General features: G+C 44.4%; 1 protein-coding gene across 1 annotated transcript in view; it reads right to left on the bottom strand.

Moving 5' to 3' along the window:
* Positions 1-19406, bottom strand: part of ATM (ATM serine/threonine kinase) — a 1424234-nt gene that overhangs the window by 1177486 nt on the left and 227342 nt on the right. The window contains exon 14 of the mRNA XM_078657051.1: positions 2788-2910. Coding sequence (XP_078513177.1) covers positions 2788-2910 — 123 coding nt within the window. The remainder of the gene's footprint in view (positions 1-2787; positions 2911-19406) is intronic.

The following is a 19406-nucleotide window of genomic DNA, read 5'->3' as shown; positions in this document are numbered from 1 at the left end:
GATGCACCCAAGAGAGGTGTCCACTAGAGAGCGGTTGAGCCTAATACAGTTTGAGATTCTGCACAGAGTGTATTTGGATAGGGCACGCCTACACACCATGGATAGAGCAGAAACACCTGATTGCTTATGTTGTAAGACATGGAACATATATCTACACACTTTGGGAATGCCACTATATAAAATCCTATTGGTCCCAGATACTGGGGGAACTGAATGGAATACAAGGAGCACAGCTCTCCTTGGAGGCCAAATATATCTAGTTAGGTATCCCCACCAAAGTAGACTTCCCGCAGTAAACTCTTATTATGTAACTTAGGGTTGGTGTTGCCCAAGAGGGACATAGCTCAATATTGGGGAGCCACGGACCCTACCTGTCATGATTTAGGCACATTAGACTGGAGACTAAGTTTCCCAGAATGCTCGTTTCTGTGGTCTGTCCTCTCTTTTCTCATTCTCCTGATCTCTGTGTTCTATAATTACTGCTTCCTGTTAGCAACCGGTGCTTGTCACCTGTGGTGTTACCTTGAACTTCCCGTGTCTTGCCTCAGGAGAGTTTGCTGCTAGTTCTGGTCTTTGTTTGCCGCGTTGGAGATTATTGGAGCCGATTCCTGTGTTCACGACGTTCCGTGAACTTTGACCCGTATCCTGGAGCCGCGCTGAATCCGCGCTGGAAAGGAGCTGGCGAGAGCCGCGAAGAAGCTCTCTGTGTTGGTAGCGTTTGATGCGCTTTGGATTTACCGTTTGGAATCAAGTAGGTGGAAGCGTGTGGGAGACGCTTTCTCCTGCACGTAAGTGCTCGTTCGAACTTGGACATTTCATTCAAAATTGGGACGGAGGTTCCAATTTGTATTATTTTCTATTGAGAGCCGTTACGTGACTCTGTTCATATATTTTACGAGTTTGTCACAAAGCAAGAGCGATTGATTTTGTACCTCATAAAAGAACAAACCAGACACTGTGTTGCTAGCAGGAAGAAAGACATTTCCTAAGCTAAGTGGCTAAATCCTTGAATGACTAGTTACCTGTGATGGATACAACCAATAACCCAACAGTACTATAATTCATGGGAAACCTTTGATTCTTTTTACTTTGCTTTATTTTTACTTTTCTTTTTATGATCTTTTTCTTGGATGTTTGTGGCAGTCTTCTTAAGTAAGTGAGTCTATACATATATATATATATATATATATCCTCGCAAATGTCCCCGTCACAGAGGGAACGCTGATGTTGGTGCCCGCGTTTGAGACCGGGAGCGTGTCTCAATTTTATTTCAGAAACAAAAAGGCACGCGGCACACTTCTTGGCAAGTAGAACTCAGTTTTAATCACTCAAGTCAGGTCTGCAGCAAAACTCCTACGCGTTTCGAACTAACGTTCTTGGTCACGGCAGTGTTCTGCCGTGACCAAGAACGTTAGTTCGAAACGCGTAGGAGTTTTGCTGCAGACCTGACTTGAGTGATTAAAACTGAGTTCTACTTGCCAAGAAGTGTGCCGCGTGCCTTTTTGTTTCTGATATATATATATATATATATATATATATATAGACAGATAGCCAAACGAGAAGGGGTGGGTTGTATTTATGTTATCGCTTATGTCTTTTCTGCAGGAACCTAACACACAGAACTACGGAGGGTGCCTATTTGGTCATCAATTGCTGTAGATGGTTTCTGGCTGCCAGCCTTTATATTTTCTTTCTCCACTTTTCCCCTTCCCTGGGTGAGGTCCTCATAGGGGAGTGTTGGTACTTATACTCACTAGAGGTACCTCTCCAAGGGAGGGACGAATAGAGCAACGACATCGCTCCTGCTGTATCTGGATTGCAAGGTTAGTCAATCTGCCTTGCTTTGTGACACTACCACACTTACCAAATGGAGGGCAAGTATGGATCTATACATGGTAGCAAAATGAGTGACGTACAAGGCTAGAGAGTGCCCACAAACATTCATTAAGATCTGGACCCCCCTGGTTTAAATATTACAGACTTGAGGCGGGAGAAGAGGAAGGCACCCCCAATCCAGCACGGCGGGGGTTGAGGAACGAGAGATGCTAAGAGATGTTTCCCCCTTTTTCCCCCTCTCCCTTACCATGTAGACATGTATAAAATTGAATAAGGCCCAAGGATGGCCAAACCAGTTGTAACCTTTATCTGTACTACCGGTGCACAGTTTCAATGTCTTTTTGACTTCCCAATGCCATGCATTTTTCAAGCAATTCGAGTTTCTAAATGTATTTACTATATCTGTGTTAATAAAAACTGTTCCAAAAAAAGTAGCCAGGAGAGAAGGACTTGTTAGGTAGTTTGGTCACAAATACAAGTCTTCCCTGGAGTTGCGTGAGCGCAATGCACTATGCAGTTTATGGGACCAAGCCACCATCTCTCAGCTGCCTAAAAACTGTGCTACGTTTCCCACCCTTTGACATAGAAAATGTGTTCTGAAGCTTCCTCCTCACCCAACAGAGTTTGTCTCTTGTAGTGAGCAAGGGTAGCAAGCCTGATCAACCTTGACACAGAAACAGGAGATGGCAATAGAACTATTAGCAAATGTGGTAAGAAAAAAACCGCAAACATGACATTTTCTAAATCGGACACCAAATCCTGTATCTATAGCCAGTGCTTGAAATGTAGATTTTGTGTTAAATGCATTTCACGACTAAAATAATCTATTGTCATAAAATTTGAACACCTTAATAAGATTTTATTTTGGCAAAAATAAAAACATGAAAAAATCCAACATTAAAAAAAAGTGAACCTACATGAAAGGAAACCAAGTCAACTTTACAGCTATACCTTTGCCTTAACGAAGAGCTCCGCTTTACAGGCATCTTCTTCAGATAATATTCCGGCATAACAAAAGTACCCAAGCACTCCAGTTAGAAGACTGGCACATCGAACGAGGCTCTCTGGAGGGGTCTAAAAATAAAAAGTACAGACAATATAGTATTAACCAATTTAGAAGAAAGAAAACGTATTTACATAATGTAAGCCAATGCCTGAAGCAAAACACTTCGAAGATCACACCCATGGTTGTAGCTAAGCTGAATGAATATACATTTTTTTTAAATCACACGCAAAAATAAGTGCATGAAAAACTTCCAATATTCTGTGAGGTTTACAACACAGCTTAAGAGAGGAGAAGAGTAAAGAAAGAGTAAGGGAAATAGGAAGGGTGAGGGTGGGGTGGGGGTAATTGACAACAACGACCAAGAATGAGCTTTCACGCTTTCATGGTTACTGGTTACTGCAATGGTTGTTTAAAAGCCAGAACGGTAGTCATCTCATACCCATCACTCTCCCATGCCCTCTGAATTACGTTTTACAAAGACATGTTTAAGAAACAAAACATAGGAAGCTGGGTATTAATTGTGCATGATCTTTTTAGTGGGCGCTGATTACAACTAGAATGCGCTTAGTTAGAAAGAAACGTATTTAACTTAGTCAAACTGTTTAGGGAAATATAGACCTCTCTCACATTGAAAGGCTGAATGCAATATCTTTCATGGAATCACCTTTCTTTTTTTAATTATTTTTATTAACATTTCTGTAAAGTACAGTACAATATAGGGTCCAGGCATCAGTACAGGTTAGAATACTGTCCTGGTGAATAATTGCCCCCCCATCATCAACATTGTAGTACAGTTCTGAAGATCAAAGCTGCAGAGGCCGCATGCGTTCACCGTTCTCAAATTACTTTTGCTACCTGGTGTACATTATCTGGTATCGACTTTAGCTCAGTTATCACCAAAAGTCTGTGTCTGTGTCAAAATTCTGTTGACTAGAAAGAAAAATTATTTGTCGCCTGCCTTTCACCTGTACCACTGAGCTGTGCTTGCAGGCTTTGTTTAAATAAACAAAATGATATAAAACTTGATACTCTAAGTGACCTCTGATTAAAAGCACAAAGCATCTTAAGAGGAATCATTGCTTAAAGCATTGGAAGGAACTTTCATGTAATCGATTTAATGGAAAGAATATGTGTAAGGTTGTACATCAAAACTTAATGAAACTTACGCCTCCCATCATGTAGTAAGAAGTGCATATTGATGTATAATTATACAATCAATGGTACAGCATAAGCAACAACATTGCTAATGTGATCCTTTTGTTCTGATGTTCTCACAATTATTATAATTTAAAAATGAGAAGCACACATTCTGGATACTACGCGCATTTCAGACTTAAACTTTCAAGATGTAACAAAAGGATTTGGCAAATCGTGCTGATCCTACGGATTACAACGCTGTAAAATGGTGGATAGGTGTGGAGTCTGGTAGAATCCTAAAACCCACTCCAAGAGCATCATTTAGGCGCCTGCAGTGCAAGGACCCCACTATTCAGGGGGCTCTGCTTGGTGCAGCCCTTTGTATACGTGAGTGAACCTGGATGAGTGTTCAGTGCTGCCATAGTCCACACACGCAGAGAATGTACAGGTAATAAAACTCTTTTCTGAACACAGCCATGACATGCAACTCCATGTTCAATATGCAGTCAAACAATACTTCACAAGCCAACTGATTAGTTGGCTACGTGGCATTAAAAGGGCGGATTATCTATTTCAAGGAACACACAATACCTTGACCTTCATCTAGTCAGCGATAAACATCACAAAAGTAATCTTGGAATTACTTCTATACCACCAGCTCAGAGAGGCCTGCAAAACACTGCACCCTTCCTTCCAATCATCTCCTGCTACTATGACACCACTGGAGCACTTACTAGTCGCCCCATCTCCTCGAAAACTGATCACCAGGCTATGCAACCTCACGAAGTCAAACACCCCATTTGTCGCCTGATGGCTCTGACTCAGTGGAGGGAAGACCTGAATGAACTGCCCACTGATAAACACTGGTCATTCTGTTGCTCCTAGCTATCCCCAAACTACAAGTTAAGACTTATTCATTTTAAATGTATACATTGGGTGTATTGTACCCCCTTGCAATGACACAAATTAGGGTTACGTCCAGACTCAAGATGCTGGAAGTGCAAGCAAGATAATGCAACCTTTCTGCACGTTGCATGTGAATGCCCATCCATAGCCGGATTCTGGGAGTAGGTGTATGCAACTATACAAGTGGTCACAGGGATATCACTGGAATGCACGCCGCTGGTAGCCCTGCTAGATTACGTCAAAGAGGCCCCACCTGAGAAACGTCGACTCATAGCAATGTTGTTACTACTTGCAAAACGTAGACTGGCCATACACTGGGGCACCCCTAGAACCCCCAAATAGATACCTGGGTGCAGGACATTGCATATTGTCAAGAGTAACTAGCTGGATTCTGGGAACTTATGCCAATGGCATCACGCCTGACAGATATTTGGGAACCCTTCACAACCTGGCTTAGAGAAAAAGACGGGACAATCCCAGATAACTCAGCGCCAGCCACAGATATTTAATGACCAGCATTGCCCGCTCGCCGACAAACAGTTCTGAAGCTGGCATGCATTTCGATTGGGAGCCATTTGAATTCTTTGAGAGCGGGGAGATGTGTTCGTATTTCTATACTCCAGTGACCATTCTGGCTGCTGCATTTAGAGTTAATCTGAGGGGAGCTAGGTGAGATTTTGCCGTGCCTGTGAGGGTAGCGTTCCCGTAATCCAATAGGGACAGAACCAGGGATTGTGTGGCTTGTTTAAGGTCATTGGGAGGGATGAAGGGTTTTATTTTGTTCAATAGTTTTAGTTTGAAGAAAGCACTCTTTGGGGTGGTCTTGATATGTTTGATCATGTCTAGGTTAGGGTCCAGAGTGATTCCCAGTGATTTTACTGTCAGCCAGGATGTGATTGCAGTTGAGAGCATCAATGGTTTTTAGCCATTCTGTGATTTGGGGGGTCTGCTCTTTGTTGGATATGAGAAGGATTTCCGTTTTATCTTGGTTGAGTTTCAGGTGGTTGTGGGATAGCCAGTATTGGACTTCTCTTAGAGTGTCATTAAGTCTTTGAATGTCACCAATGGAGGCAGTTTCAAGGTATATCTGGGTGTCGTCTGCATGGAGGTGAAAGGGGATGTTGGCTTTTTTGAGTATGGTGGTGAGGGGCTCCATGTAGATGTTGAACAGTGAGGGTGAGAAAACTGATCCTTGTGGACCGCCTCTGATTATGGGGAGTAGATCAGACGTGAAGTTTTTGATTTTTATTCTTTGGGAGGAGTTAAACAGAAAGGAGGTAAACCACTGTAGGGACAACTCTTCTGCTCCAACCCTTTCTCAGAGTACATTGATAAGCAATTTGTGGTCTACCGTGTCGAAGGCTGCTGATAGGTCCAGGAGTATGAGTAGACAGCATCGGTCCTTATCGAGTGATTTGTAGACATCATCTATGACATTCAGGATCGCTGTCTGTGCTGAAACCTTTTCTGAAACCCCATTGATGAGGGTCTAGAAGGATGTAGCTGTCCATGTGATGGGTAAGTTGAAGGAGAACACATTTTTCTAGTGTTTTGGCTAAGGATTGGAGACAGGTCTGAAGTTGAGATAGTTTGGATCAGAGCACGGTTTTTTTCAGTAATGGTGTGACTTGTCCGATTTTGTGACAGTATGGCATGATTCCGGTTTTCAGGGAGCGGTTTATAATCTTTGTCCAGAAAGGGGCTAGGGTGAGTTTGAGCTTTTTGGCCAGTTGGGCAGGGATTTGGTCCTCCATGTGTGACGAGGGATTCGATCCGGTAATCAATTCAATGATTTCGGTTTCGGAGATGGGTTTGAACGATTTCCAGTTGTTGGGGGGAGTGCCTGGGTAGGTTGTTGTCTTCTTTGCAGTGTGGCGGGCTTTTGCTGGGTGGGCAGAGGTGGTCATCCAGGGAGAGCTCAATCTTGGTGATTTTATTGTTAAAGAAGTTGGCAAAGTTCTCACAAAGGTCTTTGGAAGCCTGCACTGCGGTAGCGGGGGGCTTGGATGTTTGTTGTCTAAAGAGATTAACGAGTTCTATGGGACGATTTTTGGCGTTGTTTAGTGCAACAGAAAAGAAGGAGTTGTTTTCATTTTTGATGTGTTTTTGTTTATATTTCCCGTGTTCAGTTTTGAATTGATCCAGGTGGTTTGTGGACGGGTTTTTTCTCCAGAGTCTTTCTGCAGGTTGATGTGAAATAGAATGATGTGGTGGTCTGACCAGTCGACAGGGAGAATGTGGTCAATAGTGATTGTGTCTTCGTATGCTATGATGGCATCCAGGATTGAGCCTCTGTTATGGGTTTGCTCTGTGCAGTGTTGGATAAGATTGTTATTGCGAAGAAGTTCATTCATGGATTGGATCAGAGAATTATTTTCATCATTCCAATGTATGTTGAGGTCACCTAGTATTATGTTGTTCGAGTCCGAGAGTGAGCAGTGTGTTATCAGGTCGGAAAGGTGTTCTCCAAATGAAGGGGTGTTGCCTGGCGGATGGTAGAGGAGATGGCAGTATAGCATTTTGTTGTCAGTCGTCTTAATGGTGGAGGTTAGGGAGTCAAATGAGTTATATTTGAAGGAGTCCGTTTCCGTTATGGAGATGTTACTCTTGTAGATGCCTCAATGGTTTTTTCTGTCCTGATTGATGATTGAGAACCCCGGGGGCACAAGCGTGTATTATAGGTGGTGAGGATTCATTCAACCAGGTTTCTGTGATGAACGTGATGTCTATGTCATGGGTGATGAGGGTTTCTGTTAGTTCTGTTGCATGTTTGGTATCAGATCTGCAGTTAATGAGCATGCAGTTGGTCGCCCCCTTGTTGTTGTGTTTCTCCCTTAGTGGAGCCAAAGGGATATTAGTGAGGGAGGCTGGAGGCCTCAAAGTTATCGGTACGATAATGTCTCTTCCAAATCCAGTGATAACCTGGATCTTGGAGCTGGGGATCGCCTCACTCATGGACATTGCGGCGCTTGTTCTTTTGAGTCTCTGACGCTGGTTCCTGAAAGGGGATGTGTTCCAGCTGTGCCATTTGGCCTTGAGGGGACTTGTGTGTTTATTGTTATTAGTTGTGGGTGTGGGGAGAGGGCATTGGGTAGGCTCCAGAGGTGTGGTGAGGTTTGATAAGATTTTGTTGATGTGATGCCCTGTATTATGGTTTCTAGCTGGTTTTCCATCCGAGTAAGTCTCTGAGTCGTATTCATAGAGGAAGGTGTAGGGGAGTTTGGGATCAGGATGTCCAGAGCGGGGCAGTCTATGGAAGAAGAGAGCTTGTCAATGAGAGTGTGGCTCACAGTGTTGATGTTGCCTATGTTGCCCTTGAGGATAGCCGTGGGCATGTGGTGTGAAAGATTATGTTGTGAATTAAGCAGCGTTCTTGACTTTCGGTGAATGGAGAGAGTTAGGGGCTATTGCCTGCGGGTCGTTTTCACTTGTGGTTGGATGGGAATAGTATTGTATAGGAGGGGGTATCATGGGGAGGAGGGGGAGAGGTGGAGGCCGGTCAGAGCCTATGGAGTCTGTAGAGACTCATCCAGGATGTACCTCGGGTTTGTCCTGGATGAGTTGTGCGAGTCGGGGGAGGTGGCAAAGATGGGGAGGTGGCGCCGGAGGGGTATTAGTTGGTGGAGTGCGCCTGTGTATTGGGGTTGTTTTGAGAGTTTTTCCGGGGGGTCGATCGGTTAGAGGGTAGGGCGTTGCTCGAGTGGGAGTAGTGTAAATGAGTGAAGGCGTTGGGTAGGATGAAGAAGATTGAGTCGAATGAGTTAAGGTTGTCATTGTTGGCTTGGATCAGGATTGTGTCATTGCTGTATATTGTCACAAAGGTGTTGCTGTTGCGTGTAGGGCGGTTTGAGATTGCAAACGTCAGATTGAAGCCGAGAGAGGTGCTAGTTGTTTTGGAATATGTGTAGGTGGGTTCTTAGAATGGTGTTCCATTTCGCAGGGCCCTGGATGTGGAAAATTAGATCCATTTTCTGCTGGCCTTTGGAGGAGCTGTGGTATATATATCGGCAAATAGTGTTTCCTGGGGTTGTCTTATCAGCCTGTGTTTGAAATTTCTTTTAGCTTCTGGTGGGTTCTTCGGACTACTGATTCCTCACCTTTGAATCAATACCAAATCAGTATCTCCCCAAGATGGAGGGTATGTGGAGTGGGCTCAGAAAAAATAAATCGTGAAGGACAAACCTGGAGCAAACTCATTACCATCAGACGTAGCTGCCAAGGCAGGAGTACTTCATGTATGTATTTAATGAGGCCCATGTTGCAGCCTGGCAGATGTAAAAGACAGGCACGTGCCAATGCAGTAGTAGCAGCCTTAGCCCTACTTGGATGGACTCTGAAACCTTTCAGAGGCGGTTTCTTGGTATAGCAGATCTTAATGCAGAGAACTTTTCACCGAAACAAGTTAAACTTCTGCAGCATCTGCCTGTTCCTCCCTACAGAAAATTCCACAAAAAGCTGACTGTCCATATGATGACCCTTAGTACATCTATGTAAAAGCGTAGAGCCCTTTTGACGTTCAACCAATGAAGTATTTCATCTTTCGAGGAGAGAGGAGGAGCAAAGAACACTGAAAGTGATATATGGCCTAACATGGAAGGACATAAATGGATTTGGAGATAAGGTGCCTAACAGCAAGGATGGCCTACACAAATTCAGGCACCAAATTAATTACAGTCAATTGGATTTAGGTGCCTATTGCATATAATCAGGAGAGGAGGGCCCTGCACTGTTGTTGAGACAAGACATCCTCCTGAACCTGCAGCCTGATCAGAGGACAGATGCTCATGCCCAGAAGTTCCAGGTACCACACTTTCCTAGCCCAATCAAGAGCCATTAGGTTGACTTGGGTCTGGTCGTTTTTGATATTCAGAACTGGAGAAGAGAAGCAGAAAGTGGCACAGGAGTTCAGTGTTCCATATCAGCTGAAATACATTTCCTAACTAATGCTCTTGCTTGAACACCAATGCACAATATTTTCAACACTGCACGTCCTCCACGGTGGCGAAAAGATCTAGCCAGCATTCTCCCCACTGTTGAAAGATGCCTGCCCCAACTCCAGATATAGAAACCACTCAAGATCTGTCAGACGCCACCCCCTCAGTTTATCCGGTTTGGGCTTAAGGTCCCCTACGTGGTGGTCTGTGATCAGGAATATGCCCTGGAGCCGCCACTATCGGAGATGCAAAGCCTTCTATCACAGGGCTAAAGGCCCCACTCAACCCTACTTCTAGCAGTACCATATGGTAGTGGTTAGTCCTTGAAAATATGCACCAACCTTCCTTCGATGGATGGCCTTTAGTCAGGCATATGGCCCGCACCTCCACCAAAAACCAGAATTCCGTGGTCTAAATTGTTCCCAAATGACCTCCCCAGCCAGGCATTGATGTGTCCATCACCACTGTCTGCTCTGAGCAGGAAAAAGGAGAGGGACCTGCCCCCGGATTAATAGTGTTCTAGCAGCCAGCATTACAAATCTCGAGCCACCTCCTCCGAGGCCTGGATGGTGTGAGCAAGATTGTTTTGATGCTCGGCCCACTGGAACCTCAAGTTCCATTGCAGAGCAGGCAGGTGCCACTTGGCACACTTGACGAGAATGATACATTAGGCTAACAGGCCAAGAAGGCTCACTGCGCTCTCACAGTGATACAGGACCAAGAATGGTCTGGACTCATTGTGGGGCAGGAAAAACCCTGATCTCCACTGTGTACAGGTTCACCCCAATGAATGGAATTAGGTGGGACCTTGGCTAGTGTATAATTAACTCCAACAATGTAAAATGATCCACCATTGTCCAGAGGTAGACCATGACTGATTGCAGTGAGCCTGTCTTCAGCATCCAGTCATCATGGAACAGATATGGCCAGCCTCTGAAGCGAAGCAGTGATCATGCCATCACTTTTTTTGGACACCCGAGGGGCACTGGTGAGGTCGAAAGGGAGCGCGGCAAACTGGTACAGAGTAGGCCAGCAACATTTTCAAAGACACCCATCCTGTAAGTCCAAGGACATCATCCAGTTGCCCAGTGGCAGGGCAGAGGCTCTTGTGGTTTTTCAGAATGAGGAAATAACATGAGTCAACCCTAGCCTCTTTACGAGTCTGGTACATTCTCAATAGCACTCTTGGAGTACAACAGGCACACCTCCTGTAACACTGTTGCTCATCAAAAATTCATCGAGGATTAGGGGGAATAGTAAGGTGGAGGAGTGGGGAAGAATTGTAAGGCATAGCCATGTGAAGACTCATCTGCCGGACATGATGAATTGCCACCCGGGGTGGAAATGTTGAACCCTGCCCCTAAACTAAAATATTTTGTTGGTTGCTGTAGCAGAGGAGGAGGAATTAAAAGACTGATGCCTGCATGCTGCATACAAGACCACAGCCTATAAATGTCTGATGTAAGAATGGTTGGGAAGGCTCTCTCAGCCTATACACCAGTCCTCTGGAATAGTCTCTACACTTTTGGAACTTACGCAGAAACTGTCTGGCAGGAGTCAGTAAACCCAAAGAGTGCAATGTAGCTCGGCTGTTTTCAAAGCGTTCCAACTCTGAGTCAGTCTTCTTTCCGAAAAGGTGGGACCCTTTAAGAGGGCATGACTTTTAGGGAGGCCTGCAGATTGCCAGAGGATGCCCTTGGGTCATGTTCAAGCTTTATAAAACTGTCTAAATAAATAAGAAATCCTGTGGTTCACGTTCACACAAGTCTACTAAGGGCAACACTGGTACCGACCCCAATACATAGGCAATCCATAGTATCAAGGCCTCTGGGTAACATATTTGGCCACATCTTGTCCATCATGCATCACGTATCATCTGGGCCAAAGAGGCCCCAAAATAGCCCAGAAACGCTTGCAAGATCTTTCTGGCATTTGTGGAGTAGTCCAAACAGACAACTATATTTACGGACGACAGTACTAGACTGGTGGAAGGAAACCTGTACTTGCCCAAAGCATCAATCAGCCTTGATTTCCTATCCGGAGGAGTGGCTGCAAATGAGTTCCGATTGACTTTACTAGGCGAGGACAGTACAATAAGACTCTCTGGTGTGAGAATATTGGTGAAAAAAATACAGGTCACCAGGCACCAGTCTGTGAGGCCTAGCCACCTGTCAAGAATATGGTTTTGACCAAGTCGCCACTAAAGTACCTGTGAAGACCTCATTAAAAGAAAGTAAGGGCTCAGACGTCTCTGGCTGAAGAATTTCTGTCAGAACATAAATTTTGGTCCCAATGGAGGGTACCTGTAATCTAATGCCTCAAATGATGTGCTCTCTTTAACTAGTGACCAAAGTGGAGAGTCCAGCATTGCCTAAGGACAGGTATCAAGCACACTGGCAATCTGAAAATCAATTTATAAGGTATTATCAGTTTAATAAGCTATCATCAATAACATCCTGAGGTGGCCCCTGCTCTAGCATAGGATCAGAGTCATAAACAAAAGGATAATGGAGACTTTTGTGACTCGCATCAATCTCATAGCCAGAGCAGAAATCTGTACCGGCATTAGTACAGACCCAGTAAGGGGAACCAGAGGAAGAGACCACGCAGGAGAGGGGCCTGCCGGCGGAAACCAAAGTGGATGCCCTTACGGTTCTGAGGGGTGAGAAGGTGTGCCAAAGGAAACCGTAAGAATACAAAAAATATGCAGGATCGCCTCTTTGGAGGCTTCTAGCCCTGGAACCTTGGTGTGCGTTGGGACCAACCGAGGAATCAATTATTTGGCCAGATTTGTCTAAGGAGTGTGAATAATACTGCAACACTCTTCCTCCTTCTCTTTGGAGTCAGAGTGGCAGATTTGGGTTTAGTCCTGCTTTGTTTTCTCAAGATTGCGTTTGGACTTGGACTACTCTGATTACTTTGAGCGCTAAGTTGAAGTGTTGTGGGAGTGGCATCAGGACAGGGTCCAAGTTCAGAGCATGACTGGGAATTAAGCAAAGACTAACTTTTTCTTATATTTGGTGACATGCAACTTCATCTACCAGTCTCAGAACACTTTCCGTTGCATGACAGCACAGGTATCACACAACTTAGCAACTTGTACCAAGCTCATACACTTAAAATTCATTGTGTGAGTCTGTGAGCAACATCCGTCTCCGTCTCATGCTGTCACAGCATAGCTTGAAACCTGATTGTGTTCGGTGGGGACATCGTTTCCTAGCACACTGCCAGATCATTTAGAAGTCAACAGAAAACTGAACAAAACTGGAACAGGGCTCCTGATCCGTGTCGGAAGGTGTGGAAAGAAGGGTTGCGACATCAGCGCGTAGGGGTAGCACATATATGAAGCACTGCTCTGTCACGTCTGGGGTGATGTGGATCCAGCAAGGAGACACACACGAAAAATCTGCAGTTAGGAATATCGATCACAACAATATTTCTGTTGGATACATAACCTTAATGCAGATTCCTCACCTTATGACTATCCATCCAGGCTTTAGACTGATCCAAAAAACTGTTCACCAGTATTGGTTCTTCATGGCTACCAAATGGCGATCTGCAGTTTCAGCCTCAATGCTGCCCACTGGACAAGACAACATTGGAGAATATGAAACGCCAACTGGTGGCTTTGAAGTCAGTTCCTGGTACTTTTCCCAAAACTCATCAATGCCTGCCTTTTCCCAAAACTCATCAATGCCTGCAGAAAGGGCCCAAGAATGTATCAATGACAGAAACAAACAGTAGTACATAACATTTTTTGAAATTGTGATAGGTTTGTGCCAAGGGTAAATATCTAGAATTATAGTGTAAAATGATTCCCAAAGTCTGGCATTACGTTGTGGTTACAGGAAGTTCAATACTATGTTCTTAGTATGTTCTTCTTTATTCCAATGCAAGTTCCATTCAGAAGCTCTCACAGCTTGGAAAGTTGCAATTCAGTTCCTTCATAACTGCTATCAATATACATATTTTTAGCCACAAAACTAGTTCATTACCACAAAATATCATGAGTGATTATGTTCTTGTTATGTTATGTGCCTACCAGGCGAACCAGTTTGCTTTATTAAAAATAAAGATCCATACCTGCTTGCGGTTTCAATGCACTTTAATACGAACAGTTTTCTCGCTCAACATACTCTGGCATGCTGACATTTGTTCGATATATGTCTCAGTATGCATTGAGAGCCTATGAATATTAGTCCCCAACATCAGTGTTAAAGACAATAATTCTGTTTACTTAGGATTATAACATGCACCATATGTATACTAACTATTCAATACTGTGATGACTTTGGAAAATTAAGTGTTACTATTGTGATTTACATGTATACTAACTCAGTTACCTGTTCTCTCTTCCTCATATTGTTTTACTCTCCTGATCTGTGTTTCAAATCTGCTTTCTCTGGTGTAAACTACTCGATCTTCATCTCTGTATACTTAATCTTTACTTCTAATCACACCGGACTATCCAGCATTCCCACTCGAACCACACTGACCCTAATCCCCGCCCCCACCCCACTCTTCCTATACCTCTTCCCCTTCCCTATCATTTTCTTCCTTCCTACCTTTTCCTTTCTTTTGTCATGATGGGATATGTTCCCCTTTCCTTAATCCTCAGGTCATGGTTGCTGCTTATCTCTTCACCTTACTTTCACCTCACACTATTCCCTTTGGGCTTCCGCTTGACATTGGACTTCATGCGATTATATGTGTATCGCTTATTTATTTGCATACACGGTCTTACTCTTGTTATTTCAAGTTGTATTTATGCTCACCTTTTCCAATCAGCCTTGAAAAAGTCCTTAGCCCGCTGGCCTGTTCACTTGCATTCGAATAAAGAAGAATAAACTAAAAACATAGTATGGAACTTCATGTATCCACAGGGTAATACCAGACTTTAGGATTGTCTTACCCTATGATTCTACATATTAACCTTTGGCACAAACCTATCACATTTTCAAAAAACTTACTTACACTAGGTGGTTCCTGGGTGAAACCACCTGATAGGTACGTGCTATACCAATGATTGGGTCTGCATACCTTAGAAGCTTATTACTTGAAGGACTAACTCATCAAAGAGAATAGAAAGGAGTAAGGGATAGACGGAAAGATTATGTATCCACCAAAAATCTTCTTACCAAAAGTAATTAACTTTTTATACTGATGGAAACATCTTTACAGAAATTCCTTACCTTATTCATAAGCCTCAAATCACTAACTGCCAGGGAGGTGGGTTTGTCTTTTAACCAAGGAATGTTTTAAAAATAAAAATGGTCCCTAGGAAAGCATGAACAATACAGAATATCCGATGTAATGAAATCAAAACCATATTTTATTATTTCAATATGTAGCACTCCTAAAACGATTGAAACTACAAAAACAAGTAGAACTACAAAAACATTCAGTGGGATGTAGAAAAGCATGAAGTGAAATACGGGGGAAAAAGTAAAGTGCTCAGTCCAATGTGCATCACAGTTCCATTAGCAAACATACAACCCCATAAAATACAGACTATATCAATTGAAACTGGGACTGTATACATTCACAACAACGTTTCATTCCTTTAAAATGGTAGGGTCATCATCAGGAAAAGCTTAATATAAGTCTGAGTAATTGTGATTCAAGCAGAAGGATGTCTGTCAGTGAGCAGCTCAAACTCGTGTAAGGCAGCCGCAGTGTAGTCTGGAATGGTTCTTAAAGACAGGGGGTATAGGAGGCGAGTAATTAGAAATCTTCTAAGGAGTCAAGGTGTCCAAAAACACATCCCCAGAAACAATGTCAGTTGTGACAGAGATGCAGGAGACACTTAGCTAATTATCGGTAACCTCTACAGTTTCTGTGGAGCTGCCACTGATTAGGAAAGCTCTGGCATGTGCCTTCATGAGGGTCTGAGAAAGGAAATATTGCACAGTACCGGGGTCCTTTGGCTCAATAGCTCCTAGGTGGCTCCTGACATTGTTTCTGATAATTGTAGCTAATTGGAGGAAGGCATAGCCCAGGGAACCATTCAGGGTAAAATGTAAGACACAAAACTAAGGATGGTTCCTGATCAGGGTAATGGAAACAAAATCCAAGTATGGAAAGTCCTAGTTTGAGAAGATCACCTTTGTCAATTTTGGTTGTAATTTCCAAGTGTGGTCCTCCAGCCTGAGGTGGCTGCTATCCTCCCTCACAATGAGGGAACCTGCAAGATGAACCTCAACCAGGAACATTCCTAACATTGCGCCCACACACAGATTCCATACACCCAATCCTGCTTTTTTTGATTAAATGGATACTGGCAGTGCTGTCCAATAGGTTCAGATGAAAGCAAGAAGTACCTTCACAGAAATTTGCATCACCCAAAGTCACAGTTTAAGTTCAGATGCTGCTGTGAAAGACCTGCACAATCATGTCGCTCAAATGGGCACCCCAATCCAGTGAGAAGGTGTACGTGACCAGTGTAGCTTGCAAGGTATGAAAATGTGGTACATTAAAGGTTTGGTGGGATCCTTCTAAAAGTGCAGATGTGGATGAACTAATGGGAAGATCTGTATCTGAATTCAGGCTACCACTACTGCTGGCACCACTGGAGGGCTCTTATTAGTTACCCGGTGTAGAAAGCTGCCTCTGTATATACTATACCAAAGTAAGGTATAGTGTGTACAGAGTCCAGTGTATCCCCAAAGGCTTACAGAGGTAAAAGTCGATAATACGGGACTCTCTATTTGTGGGAGTGTGGGCGAGCAGTAAGGCTTTATCAGAGGGTAGTGTTAAGGAAGTGTTATCGTACACACTCAGGTAAGAAATTATTTCACACACTCAAAGACTGAACTCTGACCAATTTAGTTTGTGTAATTGTATTTTGTATTTTAGTTGTATTTTATTTCTAGAACCAAGCTAGGCCTGGCGCAGGCAAGTGTAATAGTACTTTGCAGGAATAATTCAGTTGAATACATTTGAAATGCAGTTGAATGCAATTGGTTTGGTTACAGGTAAGTAAAATGTTCATAAACAGTTGACATTACTATAGAGTTACTTGGTAATTACTTTGTCAGTAGTTTGCTGGATTACTTTTCAGATTACTTTTCTTACACAGTGTCGTACACCTAGATACCACACTGGGAAATTTCCTGGATAAAGGTAAGTAAAATGTGTTATCAAAACACACTTGCGTGACTTTTCATAGAATTTCCAACTCCACACTTTCACAGAAAAGCAGTCAATACAATCTTATGGGAGGAAATGAAGTTATTGGTTTACAGGTAAGTACTTGGTATTTGGGAGTTGGGTTTCTGGGGTTAGAATAAGGGTTTCCCCAGGGTCAAGAATGCACTCCAAGAGCACCCGCAGCGGCACTAGGGCAGCCATGTGCTGAGTGTTGTTCAATGGGAGATGGGGGCCTCCGGTTTGTGGCTGCTCACGAGCAGGCAACAAGGTTGAGGGAGCAAAGCTCCTGGGGTTGAGCTGAGGGCAAAGGGGGGTTCAAGATAGCACACAAGGTGCAACCACAGCGGCACTTGGGCAGCTGGGTGCAGGGTGATGTTTTGGCGTCAGGTGCCTTGTTTTTCAAGGGGATTCTCTGGTTTCAACAAACACTGCAGGCCCGGGGACGGTGATATACTGGAGGAGACCACGTGTTGGAAAGGTAAGTTGGGATGTCGGGGATGCCAGGACACCATCGGTTGGGTCACCCAAAGCTGTGGAGCGTCGGGTGCAGGGTGTGTTTTGGAGTCGGGTTTTCCTTATTTGTTCAGGTCGCAGGGATCCTCCAGAAAGGGGCTGCAGGCGTCGTTGGGAGACTTGTAGCAGGTCAGAGATCACCAGATCCCAGGGCAGGATTGACGGGGAGACCTCCTCATGGTGTTGGACCACTCAAGCTCGGGCCATGGGCAACAGGTGCAGAGTGGTGCAGACTCGTGGATTTGGCCTTAACCAGAGTCTGTTGGAGAGCAAATCCAGTGCTCACGGGAGACAAAGTCTGTTCAGTGAAGGCAGAACAGGTCCACCGGGTTCTGGGGGGATGCTGGCTGCAGGACATGCCGGGATTCGCTATAGCAGGTCGCGGTCGGGACAGACCGGTAGTTGGGCCAAGTCAAGTCAGTTGGTGTCCTCCTCTTCTTACTTCAGCACGGCTCTTTGTCCTTCTTTTTCTCTCTTCCTGTCTGAGGAGGAAAGGTTCGGGGTCGCCCCTAAATACTAGATCCAGGGGCGTTTCAGGTAGGTAAAGGTAGGGTCCAAAGGGTCCCTTTCTTGGGGAAGGTAAACCCCTATTATGCCACCCTCCAGTGGTAGTGGGGCGAATGCCTCACTCTGGTTGGCTGGGTCCCCCGCCATCTTCAAGATGGCGAGGAGAGTTGGCTTCAACTTGCCTCCACCACCAGAGGGGTGGGGTTGGCTAATGTGAGCACACCTCTCCTCCTAGCTTGGTTTTACCACTAATTCTCCAGCCCAAAGTGGGGGTCAGAACCAGTGGGGGAAAGTTTCTAGGAACAGCAAATGGCTGGGTCAGTTCATAAAGGTAGCAAGCCTTTGAAGCTTCCCCTTGGTGGACCCTGCCCATCATGGGGGGGGAGGCTTGGAACATCTGCCCAGGATGTGATTTGTTTCCAAACCCTACGAGCTGGAGGCTTTCAACCCAGGGGTCCAGAAACATCTCTGGGGGTGGGAGCTAGTGAGCAGCAAGTCAGGCAGGACACTAGAGTTAGGTCATTTTTCAGGGGACATCTCTAAGATGCCCTCGGAGAGAACTTTTCATTAAATTAAATTTGATTTAATGTGCTGAGAAGTTTGATACAAAACTTCCCAGATTTCAGGAAAACCATTATGGTGCTCTGGAGTTCGTAATGACAGACTCCCAGACCATATACTCTTTATGGCTTTACTGCACTAACAACGCCAAAAAATGGACTGTAGGGTATAAGACTCCTGCACATGTACCTTCACTAGTGGCACATTGTACCCAGCTAGAAGGGTGGCTGACCTATGCCATATGCAGTGGGTTGTAAGGCATGGCACACAGGGGTGTGTGCCATGTCGACTCTTGACTTTTCGCTGCATCAAAACACTCAGCCTTCAATGGCAATGTGTGTGTGTTAAGGTACAGGACCCCTAAGGGTGGCACAATAAGTGCTGCAACCCTTAGAGGCCTTCTCTGGTCACAAGGCCGTTGGTACCTAGGTTACCTTTTACAAGGAACTTGCATGTGGCTAGAGATGTGCCAATTTGGGAGTACACAGTACAGTTTTAGGGAAAGGACATAGCCCCTGGGTACCTGATTGGCAAGAACCCAGGGCACACTTAGTCAAAGAGCATCAATATCAGCCAACAAGTGGGGGAGCAACCATGCAAAAAGGGGCACTTTCCTACACCCTGCATGAAGCACCAACAGGATGCATGAGGTCCAAAAGATGTAAGACTGCAGAATTGGAAGTTGTGTCATAGTTAGAAATCTTATAATCATTACCTGACTAGCCACAATGTTCTGAGAAGGAGGAAAATACTTTCATGGAGATTGTGTCCAATATCACTCTTATGAAGGTTAAAGTTTGCATTACAGTGAGGAGACACTTTTTGGTGCTATTGGTGAATCCCTCATTGTGAAGAGT

The sequence above is a fragment of the Lissotriton helveticus genome, chromosome 8, assembly GCF_964261635.1.
Source record: "Lissotriton helveticus chromosome 8, aLisHel1.1, whole genome shotgun sequence".
In the NCBI taxonomy this organism is placed as follows: Eukaryota; Metazoa; Chordata; class Amphibia; order Caudata; family Salamandridae; genus Lissotriton; species Lissotriton helveticus.
Note: the sequence above shows the minus strand (reverse complement) of the source record. Positions and strands in the feature narration are given on the sequence as shown.